Source organism: Diabrotica undecimpunctata, chromosome 5 (genome assembly GCF_040954645.1).
Source record: "Diabrotica undecimpunctata isolate CICGRU chromosome 5, icDiaUnde3, whole genome shotgun sequence".
Lineage (NCBI taxonomy): Eukaryota > Metazoa > Arthropoda > Insecta > Coleoptera > Chrysomelidae > Diabrotica > Diabrotica undecimpunctata.
Window position 1 is genome coordinate 97,375,156 of NC_092807.1, and position 22,354 is coordinate 97,397,509.

Genomic DNA, 22,354 nt, shown 5'->3' on the forward strand with positions numbered 1-22,354 from the left:
ACTGCACAACGAGTATCTTACGTTTCATCGTGATCATCTTGACGTAAAGTAAGTCTTGACCGCACTATTTCTCTGCCACTATTTTCAAATATGTATGTTGTAAACAGGGAAAGCCAAGTATTTTCGATACCAGTGGATAGCCAAGCCATTTGTCATCTCTCTGATATTATAGAAACTTACGAATATGTTTAATTGGAGAAGAACCCCCTTAGAGATGAAGGGCAAGAAATACACAATTGTGTCATCAGATTATTATTTTTAGAATATAGTATGTGGATAAACGAATAAAATATACAGAACAATAAAAAGAGCTTATATTACCAAAATATTTTCAGTCATAGCTAAATTAATTAAGAATTTTCCTAGTTTTTTATTTGACAATTTAGATTCTATGCTGGTAACCTTGATTCCTTCTTCTTTATTATCGCAAAAGGATTTAAGGTATTTAAACAGATCCGATGTTTTTCGAGCCACAGCAGCTATCAGATCTTGTTCACTCACATCACTTTCGGAAAGCTGTACCAGAAAATGAGCTATTTCTTTGTGTAAAGTGCTCATTTGGAAATCATCTGTAAAAAACAATATGATGTTTTAAAGGATAAAACTTCTAATTGAAATAAAAGATCAGGAGCGATTTTTTTTTATTTTTAACCATTACAACTACTATGAGAGTTATTAATAAGTTACTTGCAAGTTGAGTGTTACAGTGAGATCATATAGAATTAATAGTTATTTACTGTACAAGACGATAAAATTGTACTTTATCTTCGAGAGCGTTTTTTATTAATTATGCTCGAGAAGATAATGCGATTTTATCGTCGTGTGCAATACTATATTTTTTTCTATAGCAAGACTTCAAGTTCAGGTAAAAAATAGAATTTCAAAGAAAATTGTAATTTTTAGCACAAAAATCGCAATTGTGTTGCTCCGTTGCTAGGGATATGAATTACTCTGTCAACAAATGTCAAACAAATGTTACGTTTTGGTTTTTGCGGAGAATATTGTTGCGTTTTGTGTACAAAGTGAATAAATACGAAATGGACGGAAAACAAGAGAATGGACAGAGTTTCTTGGAAATTGTGAGAAAGTATATTGCCTTGCGCCCCAAAAACGTACCTCACAGTAAGTTTTTTGTAAATTACCGACAGCAAAAGTGCACTACTCAACCGGTGGGGATTAACACTATATATAATATCCCCAAGAAGCTTGCAGATTTTTTGAAACTTGCAAATTCAGAAATGTACGCATTGTTTCCGTCGTTCTTCAGCTACTATGTTCGCAAATTCTGGAGCTGATCTAGCAAAAGTTAAACGTTTAGGTGGATGGAAATCGTCATCTGTTGCAGAATCTTACATTGAAGAGTCAATAAGCAATAAGATTGCTGTATCCAAGTGAATCAAGTGTTTAAGCAAACGAGTACAAGTTGTGATGCTGCAAAAATAGATATTTCTAATAATGTTAATTGTAAAATTTCAGTTGTTTTCAATCCTTAATGTGTTTGAATTTGTGAATTTTATTGAATAAAAAAAAGTTAAAATATACTCTTGCTGTTAAAGTGTCACTTTATCTACCCTTGCGGTTAAAGTGACACTTTATCTAATCAAAACAGTTGTTATAGCAACACTTTAACATTAGCTATGGAAAAAACATTATTTTATATGGGATTAAACGTCAATGTTTATAAATTGATGTTGGGGTGGCAATACCAATTTGACAATTGACGTACTTATTACTCGGCCTTGTAGGCAAATACCGAAATTTTGAGTGAAATTTTGAGAGCTGTTATTGTACCTTCGAATTTGGGTTTTTGAGGGCTCTATATTAAGAAGCACAATATTGGACGTCGAAAGGATGAAAATTTTAAAGATAAAATCAAATACAACAGCCTGTCATGCATAAATTAACATACATTAAAAAGGCATTCGATAAAATAAAGCTTAACAAGCTGCTGTCGATAAAAGTTAATATCTATAAAAAAGACAGAATTGTTAAAAACTAAATAATAAAATAATAAAGGCTGCAATCAACCTGCGATTACAAAAATAGATAAATTTTTGACAGATCTGTAGTACAATGCGGGGTACCACAGGGATGTTCCTTTACTCTTTAAAATATACTCAGATTAAACAAGCCGTAGAAGACGTGGACAACGTCATACAAGCAAACGATACAGTCATAATGCACATAGAACAGAAGGCACTAGTGACCTGCACAATAAAAGTAAGTGAACTATACAAACTAGCCCTGAATATAATGTAAACCAAATACTCTCTCTGGTTCTTAGCCAGAGTATTCTTTGTCTTCGCATATTTTGCTTTTCTAGAATTTTCTTTTGGTTAATGTGTTGTAATAATGAGGTATTTTGACCTCCCATCATATGTCCTAATTACTCAAGTTTTCGTATTTTGATAGTCGAGATGATTACTGATAATGTTCGAGTCAAGGACGTACAATTTATTTATATGTACTCGTTTTTATGTCCACGGGTACATGACGTAAAAAAAGGTAACATGACTTGATTGGTTTGGTTTGGTTTATATTTGATGCTATTCATGTTAATAAATATTTGTAGGTATCTATGGCGTCAATTACAATATCTTCAATAACCAGTTTGTCAATAATGCACTTAATATTTTTAATTGATTTTTAGCCGATGTTCGTTAGAGCATACATTAAGACATTGCATTACGTTATTTAAATCATTGTGGTAATCCGTCATTAACACTGTATCGTCTATAAAACATAAGTTTTTCTTGATCGAAAGTAAACATCTGCAACAGCAAACATTAAGTAAAATTTCGGGAGCTTCTTGATATTAGTTTGGACGTAAAAATATCCCTGAAAAGCAATATATTAATTAATTCAATTATTAATTAATTAATTAGATTAAACAGAATACAAGAAACAGTCTAGCAATCAACACCAACAAAACCAATATTATAGAAACTATATGAATGATCTTACTCTAGTCGTCAGAGACGAACATGCCATTGAAGCTCTAAAAATTATGCGAACAAGCTGAATTTTGCTGAGAATGACTTTTAGAGACAGTTAGACTGACTAACTATTGAAAAGTTTTAGATAAAAATATATACTCTCTGTGATCTTTATGGTTCAATTAAAAACAAAACGATTATAAAAACAAAACGATTACACAAAAATGCAATGTTAGGTAATCTTAATAGTACAAGTACTTTAAATAAGAATGAATATCAACTGTCTCACTATCTAAATTATAACGATTCGATCATAGTACAGTAACGTGCATTGGCCCCAATGATTGATACGACCTTGACCGACAGTTACAGTTCCAATTATTAGGTCCTACCTCTAGCCTTATCAGTAAGTGTTATCGAATGCGATTCTAGATCGACAAATACATCAAATATATTTCTATGATGTAATAGACTCTTGTTTGTTGTACCAATTAAGCTATATGTCGACACCTGAAAATGAGAAAATAAAAATTAATAAACTGTAAAACATTAAATGATAAAAATAACACTTGATATTTTTGCGCTAAAAATATGAGCAAGTGTAGAAAAATTAAAATATATAAGTTAATTCAATAATAAATTAAGAAGAAAAGAAAGCACAGAAAAAGCAAACAAATGCAGAAAAAATGGTTGAAGAACAAAAAAGATAATCAAAGAGTATTTATTTATTAATCTTTTAGTAGAACTAATGATTTTTAGTTCGATGTCGAAATTAAGTTTCTGATTCCAGAAAACTGTTTTACTCCAGTAAATGACCGTTTTAGAGTGTAAATTTTCTCATTTGCTTGAAAATTTGGATTTAGTTTCCTCTTACCTGGTGGCTGAGTGCAAGACACCAATAAAAATGTGGCGGTTTTGTTCCGAAACAAAGATCTTGGAGTGCGTGGTATTGCTGGGGTGGGAATTACATACTAACAAAAATTAGTAAACACCGACATTAGGGAAAAACAAATTATGATCGCCGGGGACATAAATGCTAAATCTCGACAATGGAGCTCTCCCACAAATGACGAAGAAGGGAAGATATGGAACAAATGTATAGCCCAGGCTGGCCTCCAGGTACTCAATAATCATAAACCAACTTTTATAAGAGGGGCCAGCCAAACACACATTGACGTAACTTTTGCAAGTGAAGGGCTATCCACACCAATACAAAACTGGGACTCCTCAAGGATCAATTATTCACCTACCACCGATACATTACATATGAAATCAAGGTAAAGGGGCGGAACATACGACGGCCGATAGGATATACTGGAAAAACATTTAATAAGCACGTGGTCCTATCGGAGGTCAGAAAAATAAAGGAAGAGGAAATATCTGACCTTGACCAACTCAGAAAGGAACTAGAGAACGCTGTTGAGTTGGCCACCGTAAAGAAAAGGAACAAAGAAAGAACCCCTTACTGGTGGACGGATGAGATTGAAGGCCTACAGGAGGAGTGTCTCCGAGCTCGCAGGAATTTTACGAGAAGCCAGGGCGCCTACGATCTCAAAGAAGTATAAGAAACAGTAAAAAAAGAAACTCAATAAAACAATAAAAAAAGAAAAAAAAAAAAAAGAAAGGTGGCAGAACCTAATAAATGCTTTAGAAGACGACATATGGGGCGACGCATATAAAATAAAAATGAAATTACTAAAAATGATTGCTCCATACAATTTAGACGAGGACTTTAGACGAGATCCTCTTTCCCACCAAGGAGGAACAAACCTTCTTGAAGGTGTCCCCTGCGGTGACGGAGAAATTCACAGAAGAAGAAATAGAATAATAGAAGACCGCTGGTCAAGAAAGCAAGACGGGGAAAGCTCCCGGACCCGATGGACTGCCACCGGAGGCACTGAAGATAGCAACAATAGAGAAACCAGGTTTGAGGAAGCAAATCTGATTTTGCTCCTAAAGCCTGGAAAACCTCCCGATTCAGTATCCTCTTATAGGCCAATTTTCCTTCTGGACTGTCTTGGCAAGTTCTATGAGAATCTTGTCAAGAAGAGGCTGGAAGGCGTGTTGGCAGATAAGAGAGCTCTCTCCAACCAATAACATGGATTCAGAAAAGGTCGATCAGAAGTCGACGCCGCGATCTGGATAAGAAACGCGGTGAAAACAAGCAAAAAGAAATGGGTGGTACTTGTTTTATTGGACATTAAAAACGCCTTCAATTCAGTGAACTGGGGTTTCTTCGTAGACAAGATTGTCGAACTTGGGACCTCGGAATATGTGTCCAATATAATACGGAGTTATCGCAAAGCAGCGTATGCATATAAAAAAAAATAAGATGAAAATGACTGCTGGAGTACCAAAAAGGGAGTCCTAGGACCCACACTATGGAATATTTTATACAACGGGGTACTAGAAGTAAACAAAACACAAGAAGTAAGGGCTATTGCATACGCAGACGACCTAGCCCTACTTATAGAAGATATGAATTGGGGTATTATAAACAAAGTAAATGAAGCAATAGAAAAAACTGCGAGATGGATAGAGAGAAATGACCTAAAACTTGCAGTAGAAAAGACAGAAGTAATCATCTTGAGGGTACCACGGGAAAGAAAAAACTTAAATTTTCGGTTTAGAGGCTATCACCTAAGACCCCAGAAGACCGTAGAATACTTGGGAATCATACTAGACGATAAAATGGCATTCAGACACCACATATAAAAAGCATGTCGTAAGACGGAAGAGAGGACCTCGACCCTTAAAAAGATAATGCCGAATATAGGAGGCCCCGGGTCACACAAAAGATCAGTTATCCTACAGTCAATCATGTTAATCTTACCATATGGGGCCCCAATGTGGCATGAGATCCTCAACAAAGCAAAATATAAAGACATGCTTCTTAGAACGCAGAGGAAACCATTGATCAGGGTATGCAGCATGTACAGGACCGTATCAACCATTGCCTTACAAGTAGTGGCCGGTGCTGTATCGGTGCATATCCTGGCTAATGAAAGTGTTCGGATGCCCCAAAAAAACAAAAAAAATATGTACTTTTGAAATCTATAGACCCAGTGGAAGCAGAATTGTAGGTCATGAAAAGTAGTTTCTTATTTGTCAAATTCCATATCGATTATTTTATTGTGAAATAACCAAAAAATTAAGCACTTTTCGGGGAAAACTCATCAAGACTTTTTGAAAGTGTTTAAAAAAGCTCTATTTCGTTTTTTTACGCTCAAAATAAAGCTGGTCCCTTTTTTTAGTAAAAACATCGTGAAAATCACCCCCTAATTAGCATCCCAAATAAAAGTAATCGCACCCGCTTTACAATTTATTTAATTTATTAAGTTTAACCGATTCAAAGTGCTTATTTTTGAAATATTTTGGTTTTAAAGTAAAAGAAAAAGAAAAATCTTGAGGAGTAAAAAAAATAAAATCCACAAGGAGATGAAATTCCTGTAGTTGACTGTATACCATAAATCATAAAAACTTTATTTAAAAAATTCTTAATGAAAAGTATATCTATATAATATTCTAAAATTGCATTTTCGGGTTACTTCTTAGCACGTTTTCGGACTAATAAGTCCATCATCCGTGCATTTATCAGGTATACATGAGAAAGCCACTAAATATGTGGGTAAAAATTTATACGTCCATGGTAAAAACCCTATAAATGATGCTAACTTTTGTAGTTTTAAACAAATTTATATCATGGCAACCAGTCTTGTGTTGCTATGATAAATAATAAATAAAGCTAATATAGACAAAAATGTTAAAATGTTAACCAAAGTAGTGCGAGAAGGAAAACTATACGGCCTTAAGGTGAATGTAAAAAAAAAACCAAAACAATGGTAATTTCAAAAAAACACACACCAGTTATAAACATACTAGTCAACAACAATCTAGTTGAACAAGTGAAAAAGTTTAAGAACCTAGGCTGTTGGATACATGAAACCTTAGACCAAGAACAAGAGGTTAAATGTAGAATAGAACAGGCAAAAAACACCTTCTTAAAGATGCGACAGTTACTCACTACCCGTAATCTTGATTTGTCCCTACAATACCGCATGATAAAGTGTTATGTATATAGTGTACTATTACATGGCGTGGAAGCTTGGACGTTAACAGTCAGCTCGTTACGACGTTTAGAGAGCTTTGAGATTTGGGTATTTCGTCGTATGCTGAAAATTCCATGGACCGACCGCGTTAGAAATTAAGAAGTTTTAAGGCGTATGCATAGAGAACGTGAACTCACAGAAATTGTCAAGAAGCGTAAAACGTCTTATCTTGGACACATATTTAGACACGACAGGTATAACTTCCTTAAGCTTATTATAGAAGCGAAAATAAAAGGCAGAAGCGGCCCGAGTAGACGACAAATGACCTGGCTGCGCAATATCAAAGATTGGACAGGATTAGACTTTCAAAGTTTAATAAGGAAAGCCCAAAATAGGGAAGACTTTGCAGAGGTCATCGCCAACCTTCGCTAAGAAGACGGCACCTAAAAAAGAAGAAGAGACAAAAATAAAAATTCGTGCTTGTTTTTTTTTTGCTTTCAGAAGAATGTAAAACTAGCTGTCCATATTTACTGTTAATATTAGGATATTAAGTGAAATATATAATATATTACCTCTTTAATTTCCACTAAACTATTTGCTAAGGGTAGTAGAAGATCCTCTGGTTTTCTCATCAAAGCAAGTTTAGTTATTGATCCTAGCCCCTGAAAGTATGGTTATTATTGTATATCAAAACAATATTTTTATTGTATCATAAAATATCAATAAGAAAGTTATGCGTTTAAAGGTAAATGCTATGCAATCACAAAATTATAGACGATCACACTGTAGCATTACCAATAAAACGAGCGGTTCTAATTATTTATAAGTTTGCAGCACGATAGGATCTTATCAATTCAATTCAACTCATCGGAAACCCGTCGGAAACGCATCGAAGACAGACGCTATTGAGAATGCCAACGATTGAATATTCTAGATTCGTCCTTCTAAAAACTGAGTTTCTTTAAGCGTAAGGTATACCTTTCTTTAAGGTAAAGTGTATTACAAGCCTTAATAATAGTTAATTAAGTTGGCAAATACTTCGATTAAAATAGAGGTAATGGAAAATAAATTTGAAAGGCAATACAACTGTTTTGTTACCCATGGAACAAAATTAATTATATTTATTAAAAAGTAACATTTTTTATTAATGTAGCACCTCAAAATACAATAGACAACCACCAGGTATTTCTGGGCAAACCTTGCATTCGAATATATTATTATAGTTTGTTTTCTTATGTTCTTCTCTTTGCATTTTCCACATTCTTTTCTTCAAATTCTCTTCTCTTCTTTCAAACCAAGTTTCTAGTCTTTACCAAGAAACTAAATAATAATGCCTAACTTATTATTTAGTATCCAGACAGCCCCTCTGGCAGCTTGTGCAAAATATCATGCAGGGAAAGATTTTGGGAAAGCATAGCGTCTAACCAGCTTTTTAGAACAGCAGTGAAAACAGTTCAGGTAATCATGATGATCGCCAACCTTCGAAAGAATACGGCACTTAGAAGGAAGATGAAAATACTCCAATCGGAGTGCTTGGCAGAAATTCATGCATCGAATAAACAAAAATAAAGAAGGATATTATTATTTTACGACGAGATACCATAATTTTAAACTTTGTAACTAAATATATTTACAGCTTACCTCTTGTAAATCCTCTACACTGGGATGGTAGATTAGTGTATGTTTTTTTAATAATAGGGCATTGTATATTAAAATTGTTTCTAATCCCAAAGACTTAATTAATCCTGAAATGTAATTGATTTTCTTACTACACTACTGTTTTCTAGGATCATAATAAACTTTAGGTACCTTTTAAGTTGGTTTTCCAGGTGAAGTTATTTAAACTAATATAATCATCGTTATCATAAATTCCATTTTTGGTATAGATCTGCAAATAAAGTTTGACCAGGTCTGCGCCACTTCTACTGCGGCTGTATTGTGCAGCAAACAAATCACATAGTGTTTCATACAACTTTGGTTGGAAGCATTGCGAGACAACAATCACAGCAGCCGCATTATCGTTGTTAACAATAAACTGTTTAATATATATCCACTGTTTTCCCAATCTTTTGAAATAAAACAGTCCACAGGGTTCTACTCCGTGGGAAAAGCAAGTTTTGATTAAAACAGTCTTTAGTTCATCACTAATCGTTGGATAATTCCAAGTTATAAGATTTTCGGTATTTTCTTTTTCTAAAAAATATATTTATTATAAAATATAGGTATAAAGATAATTTTTGCAAAGAAAATTTAATCAGTATTAAGTTAACTGCCAAGCTATATTTTTAAATTACTGTTAAATATTTAACGTCATTGTTGTAATTTTTTTTTAAAGTAATTAATAACGGAAAAAATGTCAATATTTGACTACCGGTCCGATGGGCCCGACGCGACGTAGAAAAAGTTTGAAAGTCACACTGGTCCAATATCGTAGATAGTAGGAAGAGAGTTTTGACCTTGAATCATATTTGTGTTCTATAAATCGATCTCAAGAATGAACTCGAGCTTGAGTAAGCAAACAAGACAGCTCGTGCTCAAGCATCGGATCGACCTGCCTTGAGCACGGGATCCTAACCTAACTTTGTTTGTTTATGTTTATGAATAATTTTTCCAATTCGCTTACAATAGGTATATATTTTCTTTGTTTTTTGAGATTATAGATATTGTTGTTTAACATCCAGGATCAAGCTATGGCTGTTTAAGTAAAAGTTGAGTAAGGGGATTATTAATAGGTAACCGTGAATATGCATGCAGACACTATCTGCTTACTCCAGTATTACAGCCAGATATTTATTGATAATTGGATAAACAAAAAATAGGTTATTTGATAGATCAAATTTATTTAGGTAATGATCAAAAAATAGATATAATAATGCACATATAGGAAATGTTGTCAAATGGCTATTTGGAACCTGAAAAATATGGTTTCTCTGTCTTCAATAAGGTCTACAAACCAAATTAAATACATCTCTTGCAACAATAAGTGCTACAGCAGTAGGTACTATGCAATGTATGTTTACAGGAAACTAATGATAGTGACATTGATTTTCTAGAAAATACTGATGTGCCAGTAAATAGAAATGTTAATGATGTGGACCGAGGTTTAAATTTTAGGAGATATTTTATTCAACAGTGGTTTGCATGAGAATGAGAATACATTATTGAAATGTCTACTATTTTGTATGGAAATAAAATACCAGCAAAAAGCATTACTATCTGACTTGAAAATTGCAAGTGCGATCTTCCGAAACGTCGTCAAAATAATGGGTTTTCCCAAAATTAAAATTATTTAACACGGGGTCAAACCCTGATATATACATGAAGTGGAGAAGTCCAAATTTGCAATTTTTGAGTTAGGCATGGATTCGGCATCTAAAAGCAAATATCTCTCGATATTTTCATCAAAACTCGTGCTAAAGTTAATAAATACCATGCAAAATAAATACAAAAGTGGTGACAATCAAGCAAAAGTGAATATTTCTATAAGATGGCACTTGTATTTGTATAGGTAAGTTCAAACAAAACTCGATAAATCATGTTAATATCTTATGGTTGCTCATCAGGATTCACAGTCATCAGTTGATGTTGATTATTATTTTGGCAATGTATGCCCCGCCCCCTGTTATCAAGTAGTGGAACCTATGTCATTAAGAAGAAATACATCACTACAGTATTTCGTTATACATATTAGTTTTGGGTTAAACTACATTCGTTTTACAAATTCCCATCTGTCAACAAACGCACGTGAAAGCCGAACAGGGTCGTACTAAGGTATATTATATGATTTTAAAAAATATTTACTTTTGAAACGATTAGTGTAAGAATTTCTTGAAATTTAATCACCGTGAGCAAAATTTAATGTTCCATTGAAGGAAAATGTGCTAAAATAAAATATTCATTAACTGAGAGATATATAACAAAGTAAACATTTTGAATAAAAAAGCAACACGCTACAATTTGAATTTAAACAGACCGGCAAGTTTATCGGCCGGACGGTATATTACCGGCCAGACGGAATCCGTCTGGCTTAAGGCAATAAATTATATTTAATAGCCTCTTGACGAATGAGAGGGCGAATATCAACAAGTGCTTATGTTTACAGATGGGAATTTGCTAAATGAATAAACTTTAGTATTTGATTTAAGATAGAGATGGAGCAGGAAGTTTTCTAGTTCACATAAAACAGAAAAATAATATGAGCGTTGAACGTTTTTCGACTCAGTTTTGGTTCTGGCAGGCAAATTATATTTGTGTGTTGTGTACTTATGAATGGTTATGATAAAGACTTCGTTTTAATGGATGAAAGCAGTGCTGGTCCCCGAAAAAAATGGGAAAAATTGAAAACAAGCTGACAGGTATTTATTAATGAACTTTATTCTTATTAAACGTTTCCCCGTAAAGGATCGGATTTTTGCCGCTATGATCAGTTAGGTGCAAGCGCTCTTGTCATACAATCCCAATGGGACCGAATTATTAAATAGAAATCATAGCTGAATATTAATTTATTACCAGGGACTTATATGAAGCTTTGTATTGTTGTTTTGGACATTGGATTCCAATATTCCATGACCTAATTAAATGCAACCATATTAAGAAGAAAATTTATCAGTATAATGAGGTGACACCTAAAGATATATATCAATGGAGGGAAAAATTGTATCGTGGAAATTTTAAATAAGTAAAAGTAAGAGATTTTGTTTTTAGATACCTTATAAAAACAGCCACAAAACAGTACCCGATTTTTTCTTTTGGTATTTAAGTTTGCAAGAGCTAGAGTTATTAGATTTTCTAAAATCTTGGAACCTGAGGCGATTTATCTACGGAAAACGAGAGGAGATAAACTATGACACAAGTTAGCTTCAGGTAAAAAAGAAGTTCGAAATATTTTTAAAGGATTGAAAGGTACCGAAAGTCATTATGGTCGTAAGAAATCTAAACGTATTTCTCTTACATACAGTAACCTAACAATCAAAAAATTGTTTCATCTATACCGCTCAACTGTCAAAATTAAAATTGTCTCATTTCAAAGAATTTTAATAAAAGAGTTCAACATTTTGTTTAAATCTCCGTCTTAAAGACTTAAGAATACTCTTAAAAGAGAAACAAACCCTGCAAAAAAATACTCTGCAGACTGAGAAAAGGATTCATAAACTGCGAGCAAACCAGTTCTACAAGTTAATGAATTAAATACCGGAAAACTGTTTGGCTAACTGCTTCGATCTCCAACAAGTCTTGCAACAACCCTTGCCCAAAACAGCTGTTTCCGATGCTTTCTACTTAAGGCCAATAAGTTATTATAACTTTGGAATTATACCAGTACACCCAGGTGTTGCAAACTTTTTGCATGGACAGAAGATCAAGCCGGAAAAGGCTGAGTAGAAGTAGCTTCTGCATTTTTACATTTTCTAAACTCTCTAGAAATGGATGTGGTGGACAAAGTAAAACGAACACGTTATCCATATTATGCTAATTTATTCGTTAGCCAAAACTGCCACATCTATAACTATGGTTAAAATAGTATTTCCTGTAAGAGGACATAGCTTTCTTCCAGCCGACAGGGCATTTGGAGGGGTCGAAAAGTTACTGAGGAAAAAGCAAATTTATCAAGACAAAAAAAAACAATACCATAAAATGTATAAAGAAGTGGGAAAAGTCTATGTTTTGGAAAAAGATTGGAAACTGATGCCTGATATTCGGCTTATGACAAAAGTAGACAGAACGAGTCTGTTGCCAGTAGCATGCGCCTACTGGACTTTATCTGCTTCGGCCTTGTGGACTATCACGGGTTGTGTTAGTCTGCATGTGTTAGCAGTAGAAAAGAGACATCTCTACGAGAGAAGAGAGCATTTAACAACAGCTATAAAAAAAAAGCAAAAAGGGAAAGATCAATCGAAAGATGGCAAGAAGAGTGGAAGAACAAGGAAGATGTTGCCCAGTGGACCAAGATGCTGATCCCGAGCCTAAGGGACTGGGTAGATTGTCTGTTTTAGGGAGTATCCTCATAGGTTCAGAAAGACAGATACAGATAAATGCCTATAGTGCTATATATTCCGACATTGTTACTCACACAATGCTGGATTGTATTAGATGTACAGTGGAGATAAAGAGAATGTACAAAGAAATAGGTATGAACCCTGTGACTGTAAGAGAGATGATCGTGAAGATGACGAGAAGTACGGAGGGATGGAATAGTGTTCACAATTACATCCGAGTAGTCATTAAAAAGAAAGAAGAATAAGAGAAACACCAACCGGGCCAACGACAGAGATAAGATCTAATTACTGTTTTAATGGGAATAAGCCGCAATTGAAGGTTTATTGACGTTTGAATCTTTGATCTTTGATCTTGCACTGATAACTTGTTTATACTCTAACAATTAATAGAAAAAAGAATAGCGGTTGGTACCGAAGTACATATAGCCTTCATCGACCTAGAAAAGGCGTATGATACAGTTCCAAGACTTAAATTGTGGCAAGCTTTACAACAACTCGACATCAGTCCATACCTTTTAGGAATAATCACAGAAGTATACAGGGATAACACTACTTACCTAAAAATCGGAAATAGACTGTCAGAGCCAATAAAAGTGACTTAAGGACTAAGACGAGAATGCAGTACCTATGTCACCCTTACTGTTTAATTTATATATTGAGGCAGCCCTTCAAATTTGGAAAAACCACTCCCAGGAAATGGGAATCCCCATGGGAAATGACGTACTGTTCTCCCTGAACTTTGCGGATGACCAAGTCGTCCTAGCTCAAGATTCTTATGATCTAGAATTTACGATAAAGCGTCTATACAGAGAATATGTAAGATGAACAAAAAAGAATAGGGCAAACCATGGTTGAATCAGTTCTTTGTTATGGCTCTGAAGTATGGACAATTAATGCAGACCTGAAGAGAAGATTGTTGGCAGTTGAAATGGATTATTTGAGAAGTGCTGGAACATCAAGGCAGGAAAGAAAGACCAACGAATCTCTAAGAAATACCATGAATGCTACAGAAACGGTCATTGACAGAATAGAAAGAAGAGGTTCAAAATGGTTTGGACACCTTGAGAATGCCTGACGAACGTTAGCTTCAAAAACTTCACAAATGGAAGCCCTCAGGAAGAAGAAAAAGAGATAAACCTCGACGCTCATGGAATGAAGGAATTAGAAGAATGATAGAATCGAGAGGTTTGGAGGAGGAGCATGCCTTGGGCCAAGAGGATTGGCGGAGGAGAACGGGAGTACGGCGATAGCCGTCTCCAAAATGTATTGTGTTTACAAATTGGATTGATATCAAACGTCAATAAACTTATTTTAACCTTCAATTGTGGCTTATTCCCATTAAAATAATAGTTATTTAAAATGCCACAAGAAAATAGCTTCAGAACAATAGATAAGATCTAGATAAGAGAAGGGAGTGTTCCAAAAATGTCGTCAGCATCACAGCGGCTACCCCACTTTCGGAGTACGGTACGTGCGACAGTCAACTGCGCACAAGTAAGAGAGGGTGGTTTTAGTTGGTAGGCAGGATAATAGATACCTGAATCTTTGGCACTGCTATCTTTAGTACTTTAAATTAAACTAAAAGACAAAAATTTAGGAACTCAAAATGGAGGTAGCATAAAAAAATTTCCCCCTCCCCTCAGACAAAGTGCGCCACTGGTGAATGCTCTTCATATACAAAGACTTTAAAGAGGAAATCTTACAACAAAATACATAACAAAGGACATACAAGGAGTTCGGCCCTGAATGAGCCACCGAAAGGCGTGTTTATTTTGGTCTCAACAAATTTGCAAATTTTATGCAGTAATTATAACAGTTTATTTATAAATAGTTAAGTGACAATTACATGAAACACCAGTAAGTGAACACATCATATTAGTTTTCATTAATATAACGTGATCAACCAGTTTTTGGTTGATTTTTAATTTAACAATTATCAATAAGATACGACTCAAGAAATATTATTCCAGTTTTACTACCTGTTTGATTACTAGGCAGGTCCGTATTATTAACACATGTTCCGTGTTAAAATCAAAAATGGAACCTAATATTCAGAGTCTCTCTAACATACCACAAGTATCGCAATTACAGACAAATACCAATAAAACCTATTCATCAGCAGCTTCTACACAATTTCCCTCAAAACACCAAGCAATTGTCCAGCGATTTAGAAAATACTCGACTGCAAGATTACTTAATTCCTTTGGGTAACCTAATTCATCCCAAAAATATAATATTTTCCTCCCGACTATCCAATAATCGGATTTGCATGTACCTTGCAAATAAAAAAATCGTGGACGAATTCATGCAAAACCATGGACACATACAAATCCAGAACAATATTGTACAAGCTAGAAGATTAATCTCACCAGCGGAACGTATTGTTTTTTCAAACGTATGTCCAACAATACCACATAGTCTGTTAGTTGATTATCTACAAAGTATTGGACTTAATATGGTCTCTCCTGTCACTTTTCTGAAAATCAGTTCCACCCTTCCGGAATATAATCATATTTTAAGTTTCAGAAGACAAATATATGTCAGTCCCCATAATATCTCCTTACCCGACTCATTCACCTTAGACTTCGATAATACAACATATCGAATATTCTTATCTCAAGAAACTATGGCCTGTTATAACTGCAAAAAGTCTGGACATATCGCCACCAACTGTCCCGATAAACTAGAATCAACAACAAATTTAATTGATTCTAATAACAGTCAATCTACTACTCCTTTCACCCCTGACATCATGCCTCAACCTGCATCAACATCCATATCAAACGAACAAATTTCCGTCCAAGAAAAATTAGCAAATAATCTGAGCAATCCTAATGGTCAAGAAGAAGTCAACACCTTGGAAAGCTGCAAAGTAATCAATATCGATCTTCAGCCAAAACGTAGTATCAATGATGTTCTTACGTCTCCAGAAACAACCCATACAGAAAAATCATTTGCTGTACCTACATCCAAACCTAGAGCCAAGAAAGTTAAAAGCAACGAGGAGCCTACATGCATAAAATCAACAAAATCATATGACCTTGAACCTGCCAAAGATTTTATCCAAAATCATTCACCCACATTTGTTCTCAATTTTGACCAATTAAATCTACTTCTAAGCAATGTTAGCGGCGTGCAAGATCCTTCTAACATAATTCAAGAGTTTACTTCTGACCTTTTGGGATTAGTTCATATGTTAACTAAAGTTCATCCGCAATTAAAAGATAGATCAACCAAACGTTATATCACCTTCTTAAGAAAGAAAATCCTCCGGCACTTGGGTAACGACATTTCTGAATCCGAGGGCGAGTCATCTCAGGTTAACCCGTAAATTCATATTTTTCGTATATAATACAATTCACTAAACTACTGCAATGGAATATAGATGGATTGTTCCATCGACTCCCAACCTTACAAAAACTTATTTCTGAATTCTTTACCGAAATAATATGTCTCCAAGAAACAAATTTAAACCCCCAAAAAAACTACAATTCCAAATATTTTAACATTTTTAGAAAAGATAGAGTACATGACAATAATTTCTCTTCAGGTGGTGTTATGACACTTGTCAAAAAATCTTTGGTTGCAAATGTTTTTCCTGTCAATAGTAACATTGAAACTATAGTTATAGAGATCACCGCTCCCGTTCCAATTTTTATTTGTAACATTTACCTTCCATCTAGTTCTTCAGCTACATATGAAGATTTAAAAAGTCTTATCGAACAGATACCCTCTCCTCGAATCATCGTAGGTGATTTTAACGGTCATAACTTTATTTGGGGATCTAAGCGTACTGATCACAGAGGAAAACTTTTAGAAAAGGTAATGCAGGATCTTCAATTAAATTTTCTAAATGATGGTTCACCTACAAGATTTAACATCTGCACTGGAGAATCCTCCGTGATAGATTTAAGCCTCTGTGATCCAGGTCTTGCTCCGCGTCTCTCTTGGAATGTTCTTGAGTATACTTATGGTAGCGACCATCACCCTATTACCATTGAGAATCTCTCAGGTCAGCCTTCCCCAATATCCTTCTTGTCCAAATGGAATATAAATTCGGCTAAGTGGATCGATTTTGAAAATTATATAGATAAGGCTTTGGAGAGTCTTATACTGAATGATAGTATTAACGATTCTTTAGGTACTTTTAATAGTGTCATTCTGCAGAGTGCGGAGCTCTTCATCGGCAAAACAAAGCCCATTAAAAACCATGTTTCTGTGCCTTGGTGGAATTCGGAGTGTAACGAAGCAGTACGTGCCAGCAAAACAGCTTTTAATATATTTAAGAAGCATAAAACACTCGAAAATAAAATTAACTACAAAAAAATGAAGGCCAGAGCTCAACGTTTAATAAATCAAACAAAAAAATCCAGTTGGGTCCAATATGTCTCTAGCATTAACAGCTCCACTCCTGTAAGAGAAGTATGGAAGAAAATACGTAAAATTTCTGGTATAAAGGAGTCATCCCCAATATCTAGTCTCAAAATAGGTAATCAAATTGTCACCTCTCCTCTTGAAATTGTTAATACATTAGCTAAAAACTACAGAGAAATGTCTTCCAATGAAAATTTTGACCCTGTATTTCTGGAAAATAAACTAGAGGCCGAAAGGTCTAACCTCTATTTAGAAAACTATAACATTCCATTAAACGCTCCTCTCACGTTACAAGAACTAAACAACTCTCTGAACGATCTAAAAGAAACAAGTCCTGGTCCTGACGATATCCCAAGTATTTTCTTAAAGCACCTACCCACTTCCGCTAAAAATTACATGCTTCAATTATTTAACTTCATTTGGCAGCGACACCAGTACCCATCTGTTTGGTCAAAATCTATCATTCTCCCATTTCTCAAAAGCCAAAAATCTCGTCTAGACCCCAATTCCTATAGACCGATAAGCCTAACTTGTGCAATGGGCAAGCTACTAGAAAAAATTATTAACTCAAGGCTGATTTGGCATCTAGAAAATTCGAAATTACTTATAAACGAACAAAATGGTTTCCGACAAAACCGATCCGGTATAGACAACATATTGGACCTGGAAAGTGATATTCACGAATCTCTGGCAACAAAACAACATTGTATCGCAGTATTTTTTGACTTAAGAAAAGCATTTAATACATGTTGGAGATTCAACATTTTAAAAAAGTTACAATCATGGAACATTCGTGGAAATTGCCTTCATTTTATTAAGAACTTTCTAGAAAACAGATCTTTTCGTGTAAGAGTTAACAACTTCTATTCCGAAATGCAGGAAGAAGAAAACGGTATACCTCAAGGCTCAATTATTAGTCCTACACTTTTCTTAATTGCTATTAATGACATAATCAAGAACCTCAAAAAACCTTTAAAAGCACGTTTATATGCAGATGATTTGGTGGTTTACGTAAAAGGCAAAGATATTAATTTAACTTCAACAATTTTGCAAACTTTCTTACAAAAACTCGAAAAGTGGTCTCGCGATACTGGTTTTCAATTCTCGGTTACAAAAACCGTTGGTATGGTATTCTCAAAAAAGAACTTCTCAAATAATCCCAATCTTAAGTTTTTCAATACATCGCTATCCTTCAAATCATGTGTAAAATTCTTAGGTATGTGGTTTGATAATCAACTTACTTGGAAAGAACATATTAGACAATTAGTTTTGACTTGTCATAAGAAACTTAACCTAATGAGAACACTGTCAAATAGATTTTGGGGCTCTGACCTCTCTACCTTACTTACAATCTACAGAACTCTAATTAGATCAAAAATTGATTATGGATCAATCGCTTACGCCTCTGCTTCCCCCACATTGTTAAAACAACTAGACTCTATTCACAACACAGCACTTAGACTCTCTCTTGGCGCATTTCGAACGTCACCGGTGGAAAGTTTATATTCTGAAAGTGGGGAGCCTTCATTACATCACCGCCGAATTTCCTTAACACTTTCACACGCAACGTCAATAGCCTCAAATGTAAAAAAACCTCTATTTAATAATACGTTCACTAATAAATATATAAATCTCTTTACCAATAGTACCAAACATAAGCCTTACTATGAGCGAGTACGGTGTTACCTGAGATGTCTTAATATAGAATTCCCAATTACCTTTCCAATCAATATTAAAATCCCCTCTCCTTGGAAAATTAATACCCCAAATTTAAATACTTGTCTAACCCAATACAACAAACATATTAACTGTTACGCAGAGATTAAGAATAATCTAGATCTAATTCTCCGTCAGCATTACGAACATTGCTATAAAATCTTTACAGATGCATCTAAGTGTGATAAAGGAGTAGGTGCTGCATTCGTTACTCCAAGCGATACATATCAATTTCGTCTTCCAACCTTCTTTTCGATTTTCTCCGCTGAGCTCTATGCAATGTTTAAAGCTATCATGCATATAAATTCTAATAACATTCCTAACTCTGTTATCTTAAGTGACTCACTAAGCGCCCTTCAAACCCTTAAACAGATCTATCCTAAAGGTCCCCTTGAGAAACTGATAAAACTAGAACTCATGAAGGCTCAAGAAAATTCTAGGAGTATCAGATTTATATGGATTCCATCCCACATTGGTATTGCTGGCAACGAAAGTGCGGACCAGTGCGCGAGTGAAATTGCTAAATGTGTCGATATAGAAAAAGCCGAGAATCGAAATACCGCGAGTGATATAAAAGCTTTTATAAAAAATCGAGTTTTGTGCAAGTGGAAAAACGAATGGCAATCTTCTCAAACATCACTGAAGCAAATTAAAAATGACGTTACAGCTTGGCAACCTTCAACCAGGAACAGAAGAGAACAATTGGTGATAACTAGATTACGAATTGGACACACGAGACTTACTCACTCATATTTACTGTCCAAAAGTGATCCACCTATTTGTGAAACATGTAATGTACAAATAACCGTTAATCATTTATTAATTGAATGTCATAGATTTGCCCACTTTCGTCTTACATTTAACATACCTAACAGTTTAAGTAATTTATTAGGCACTAATTTTTCTGTTATTAATATCGTAAATTTCTTAAAATCTATAGGAATATTTTATAAACTCTAATTTTGTAATTCTGTAGCCGCCGCTAATAACCATTATGGTGGATGCGGCTGTAATTTCTAAATAAAAAAAAAAAAAGGACATACAAATATTCGGCTCAATTCAACACGGAAACTTAGTAAGTTTAAAATTAATGTTTCTAAATAAGAAGACTCGAGCTTAAAGTAATAAAAATTTCTCTGAAGAACTATACAAAAGACGCATTTTATATAATTATTATAATTTAACTGATATTAAGGTATACCTACCATACAGCCGTTTTGTTATTATCGACTCTTTACAAAAATTAAAAACTTTGTTTTATTGGACTAACTCGAATATTTTTATCTGTGCGTATATAACGTAGCTGAAGTATTACTCACGTTGAAATTATGTCACTTTTTATATAGATATGATAGTATTATCAAGTTTTTGTTACTTACCAAGTATATGAAAGGATGTTGGTTTATAAAACATTTCCAAATAAACATTAAAATGAAAGAATGAAACAATACTAAAACAAATCAGCCAAATATGAGGCGAAGTTGAACAAATAAAAAAACAAAGTGAAACTATAGCTAAAAACAAGTAGGTACTGTTTACTAATAAATAAAAGTTAACCAGTGTCGACGACAGAGTTAAACAGATGGAATGTGACGTCGTTGTTGTGTGATAGAAATGGAATGTGCGCCGTAGTCAATTGTTTCCTATTTCGTTTTTAGTTGTATGGTTTCGGTTTCATTTCACAGCGGTTTCATTTATATTATAATAGTAACGAGAGTCAGTCAGTTTTAACAATGAATAAACCTTTTTAACATAAAGAATAGATACACTGAGATAAAATTATATAAGAAATAAAAGAAGAATTATATAAACTATATTTTAAAATGTCAACTTCTTTTATTTCTTATATAATTTTATCATAATATTCAAGTGGAAAATGATAATGCGAGTGAATAATAAAAGTAAAATTAAAATGTAATGGCATGTCTCACAAAACAGAAAACCAAAAAAGGTATATCGATGGAAGGTAACCGTATATACGTATTTCTGACTATTTTTTTGTCGTCTTCAGTACAGTGTAGCCAAGTTAGAAAAGGACCATGTTAACTTGGAAAGGAATCACTTGGAAAGGGGATTGGCACGGGAGTTAGCGCGAACATTTTTGACAATAGGATCTTAATTGGCGGGTGGAGCTGGCGATATTTTGTTTATTATCTATATATCTATATATTAGGTCTCCATGTGGAAGGTAACGGTATGTCGTCATCTATTTTATTGAGATTTGGCCTGGAGATGACTTTCTTCCATTAAATCCAGTGTTGTTTGTTTCAATTTCAAGCCTACTATGTCCCATTTTATGGTCTTGTTCTTCTATGTTTTTCTTGCAACTCTTCTAGATTATCTTTTGTCCTCATCGTTCTGATGTTATATGTTCCGATGTGCATTCTGTGTGTACTAAGCGAATTCTTGCCTCCCCCAGATTCCACGAGGCAGACCCTTTTCCGGGTGTGAGATTTGGCATAACATACTCCACCCACCTGGGGACTGTTTCCATTTGTTTTAGTATTCGCCATGTCTATATAGTTGGAAGGATGATTAGCCTTAAAACACCACGCTGGCTAGACCCACTCTGGGCCAGGCGCTGTTCGTAGCCGTCCATTCTGGATCAGACGCTACTGTTTTGATTCCATATTAACCCTATAATCGAGGGTTGTCACTTCCGCCATCCGCACCGTAACCAAGTTCCGCTTCTCCGCCGTGGCTGCGGTTGTGGACTTCATCCGTAACCCTGGACAAGAGACCCTAAACAGGTAATAGTTTCTCGTGTCAGGAAACCCCCGGAATCTGCAGAGGGCAGGGATTGATTCATTTTCCCTGATAGGACTATCTTCAAGAATTTAAAGAGTTCCTATCCGCTTACCCGCTACCCGTTATATATATATATATATATATATATATATATATATATATATATATATATATATATATATATATATATATATATATATATATATATATATATATATATTTATATATATATATATATATATATATATATAAAATATTATTCACCAAAATCATTAACAACAGAATACAGAACACACTTGACGCTGCACAACCCCGAGAGCAAGCAGGCTTTAGAAGTGGCTTCAGCACAATGGATCATATTCAAACATTAAGGGAAGTAATGAGCAGAACAAAAGAATATGATCTACCACTGGCGCTAGCATTCATAGACTTCGAGAAGGCATTTGACTCCGTATACCCAAGAGCAGTCATAGAAGCTCTTATCGACCAAGGAGTAGATAAACCATATGTCGAAACGCTAGCAAATATATACAAAGAG

At 34.5% G+C, this 22,354-nt stretch overlaps 1 protein-coding gene across 2 annotated transcripts; it reads right to left on the bottom strand.

The window, feature by feature from the left end:
- Positions 1 to 297: 297 nt before the first annotated feature.
- LOC140441522 (DENN domain-containing protein 10-like) lies at positions 298 to 20,680 on the bottom strand. 2 transcript variants are annotated; one of them, XM_072532300.1, is made up of 6 exons: positions 20,448 to 20,677; positions 8,795 to 9,178; positions 8,627 to 8,730; positions 7,558 to 7,647; positions 3,329 to 3,446; positions 298 to 569 (listed from the first exon to the last, which is right to left on the bottom strand). In XM_072532300.1, the coding sequence occupies exons 1-6, from the start codon at positions 20,479 to 20,481 to the stop codon at positions 313 to 315; spliced, it is 987 nt and encodes a 328-aa protein (XP_072388401.1). In that variant the 5' UTR covers positions 20,482 to 20,677; the 3' UTR covers positions 298 to 312. The 2 variants fall into 2 exon arrangements, with proteins under 2 accessions (XP_072388401.1, XP_072388402.1); XM_072532301.1 differs by lacking the exon at positions 7,558 to 7,647 and having other exon boundaries at positions 20,448 to 20,680.
- Between the last annotated feature and the right edge of the window lie 1,674 nt (positions 20,681 to 22,354).

Excerpts from the sequence above, each read along its gene's own strand:
- LOC140441522 (XM_072532300.1), bottom strand. The coding sequence starts at position 20,481 with ATGTTTTATAAACCAACATCCTTTCATATACTTG. Across the intron at positions 8,731-8,794 it reads CTGGAAAACCAACTTAAAAG|GATTAATTAAGTCTTTGGGA; the intron begins GTACCTAAAGTT and ends ATTACATTTCAG. Across the intron at positions 3,447-7,557 it reads GTTTAGTGGAAATTAAAGAG|GTGTCGACATATAGCTTAAT; the intron begins GTAATATATTAT and ends TCTCATTTTCAG.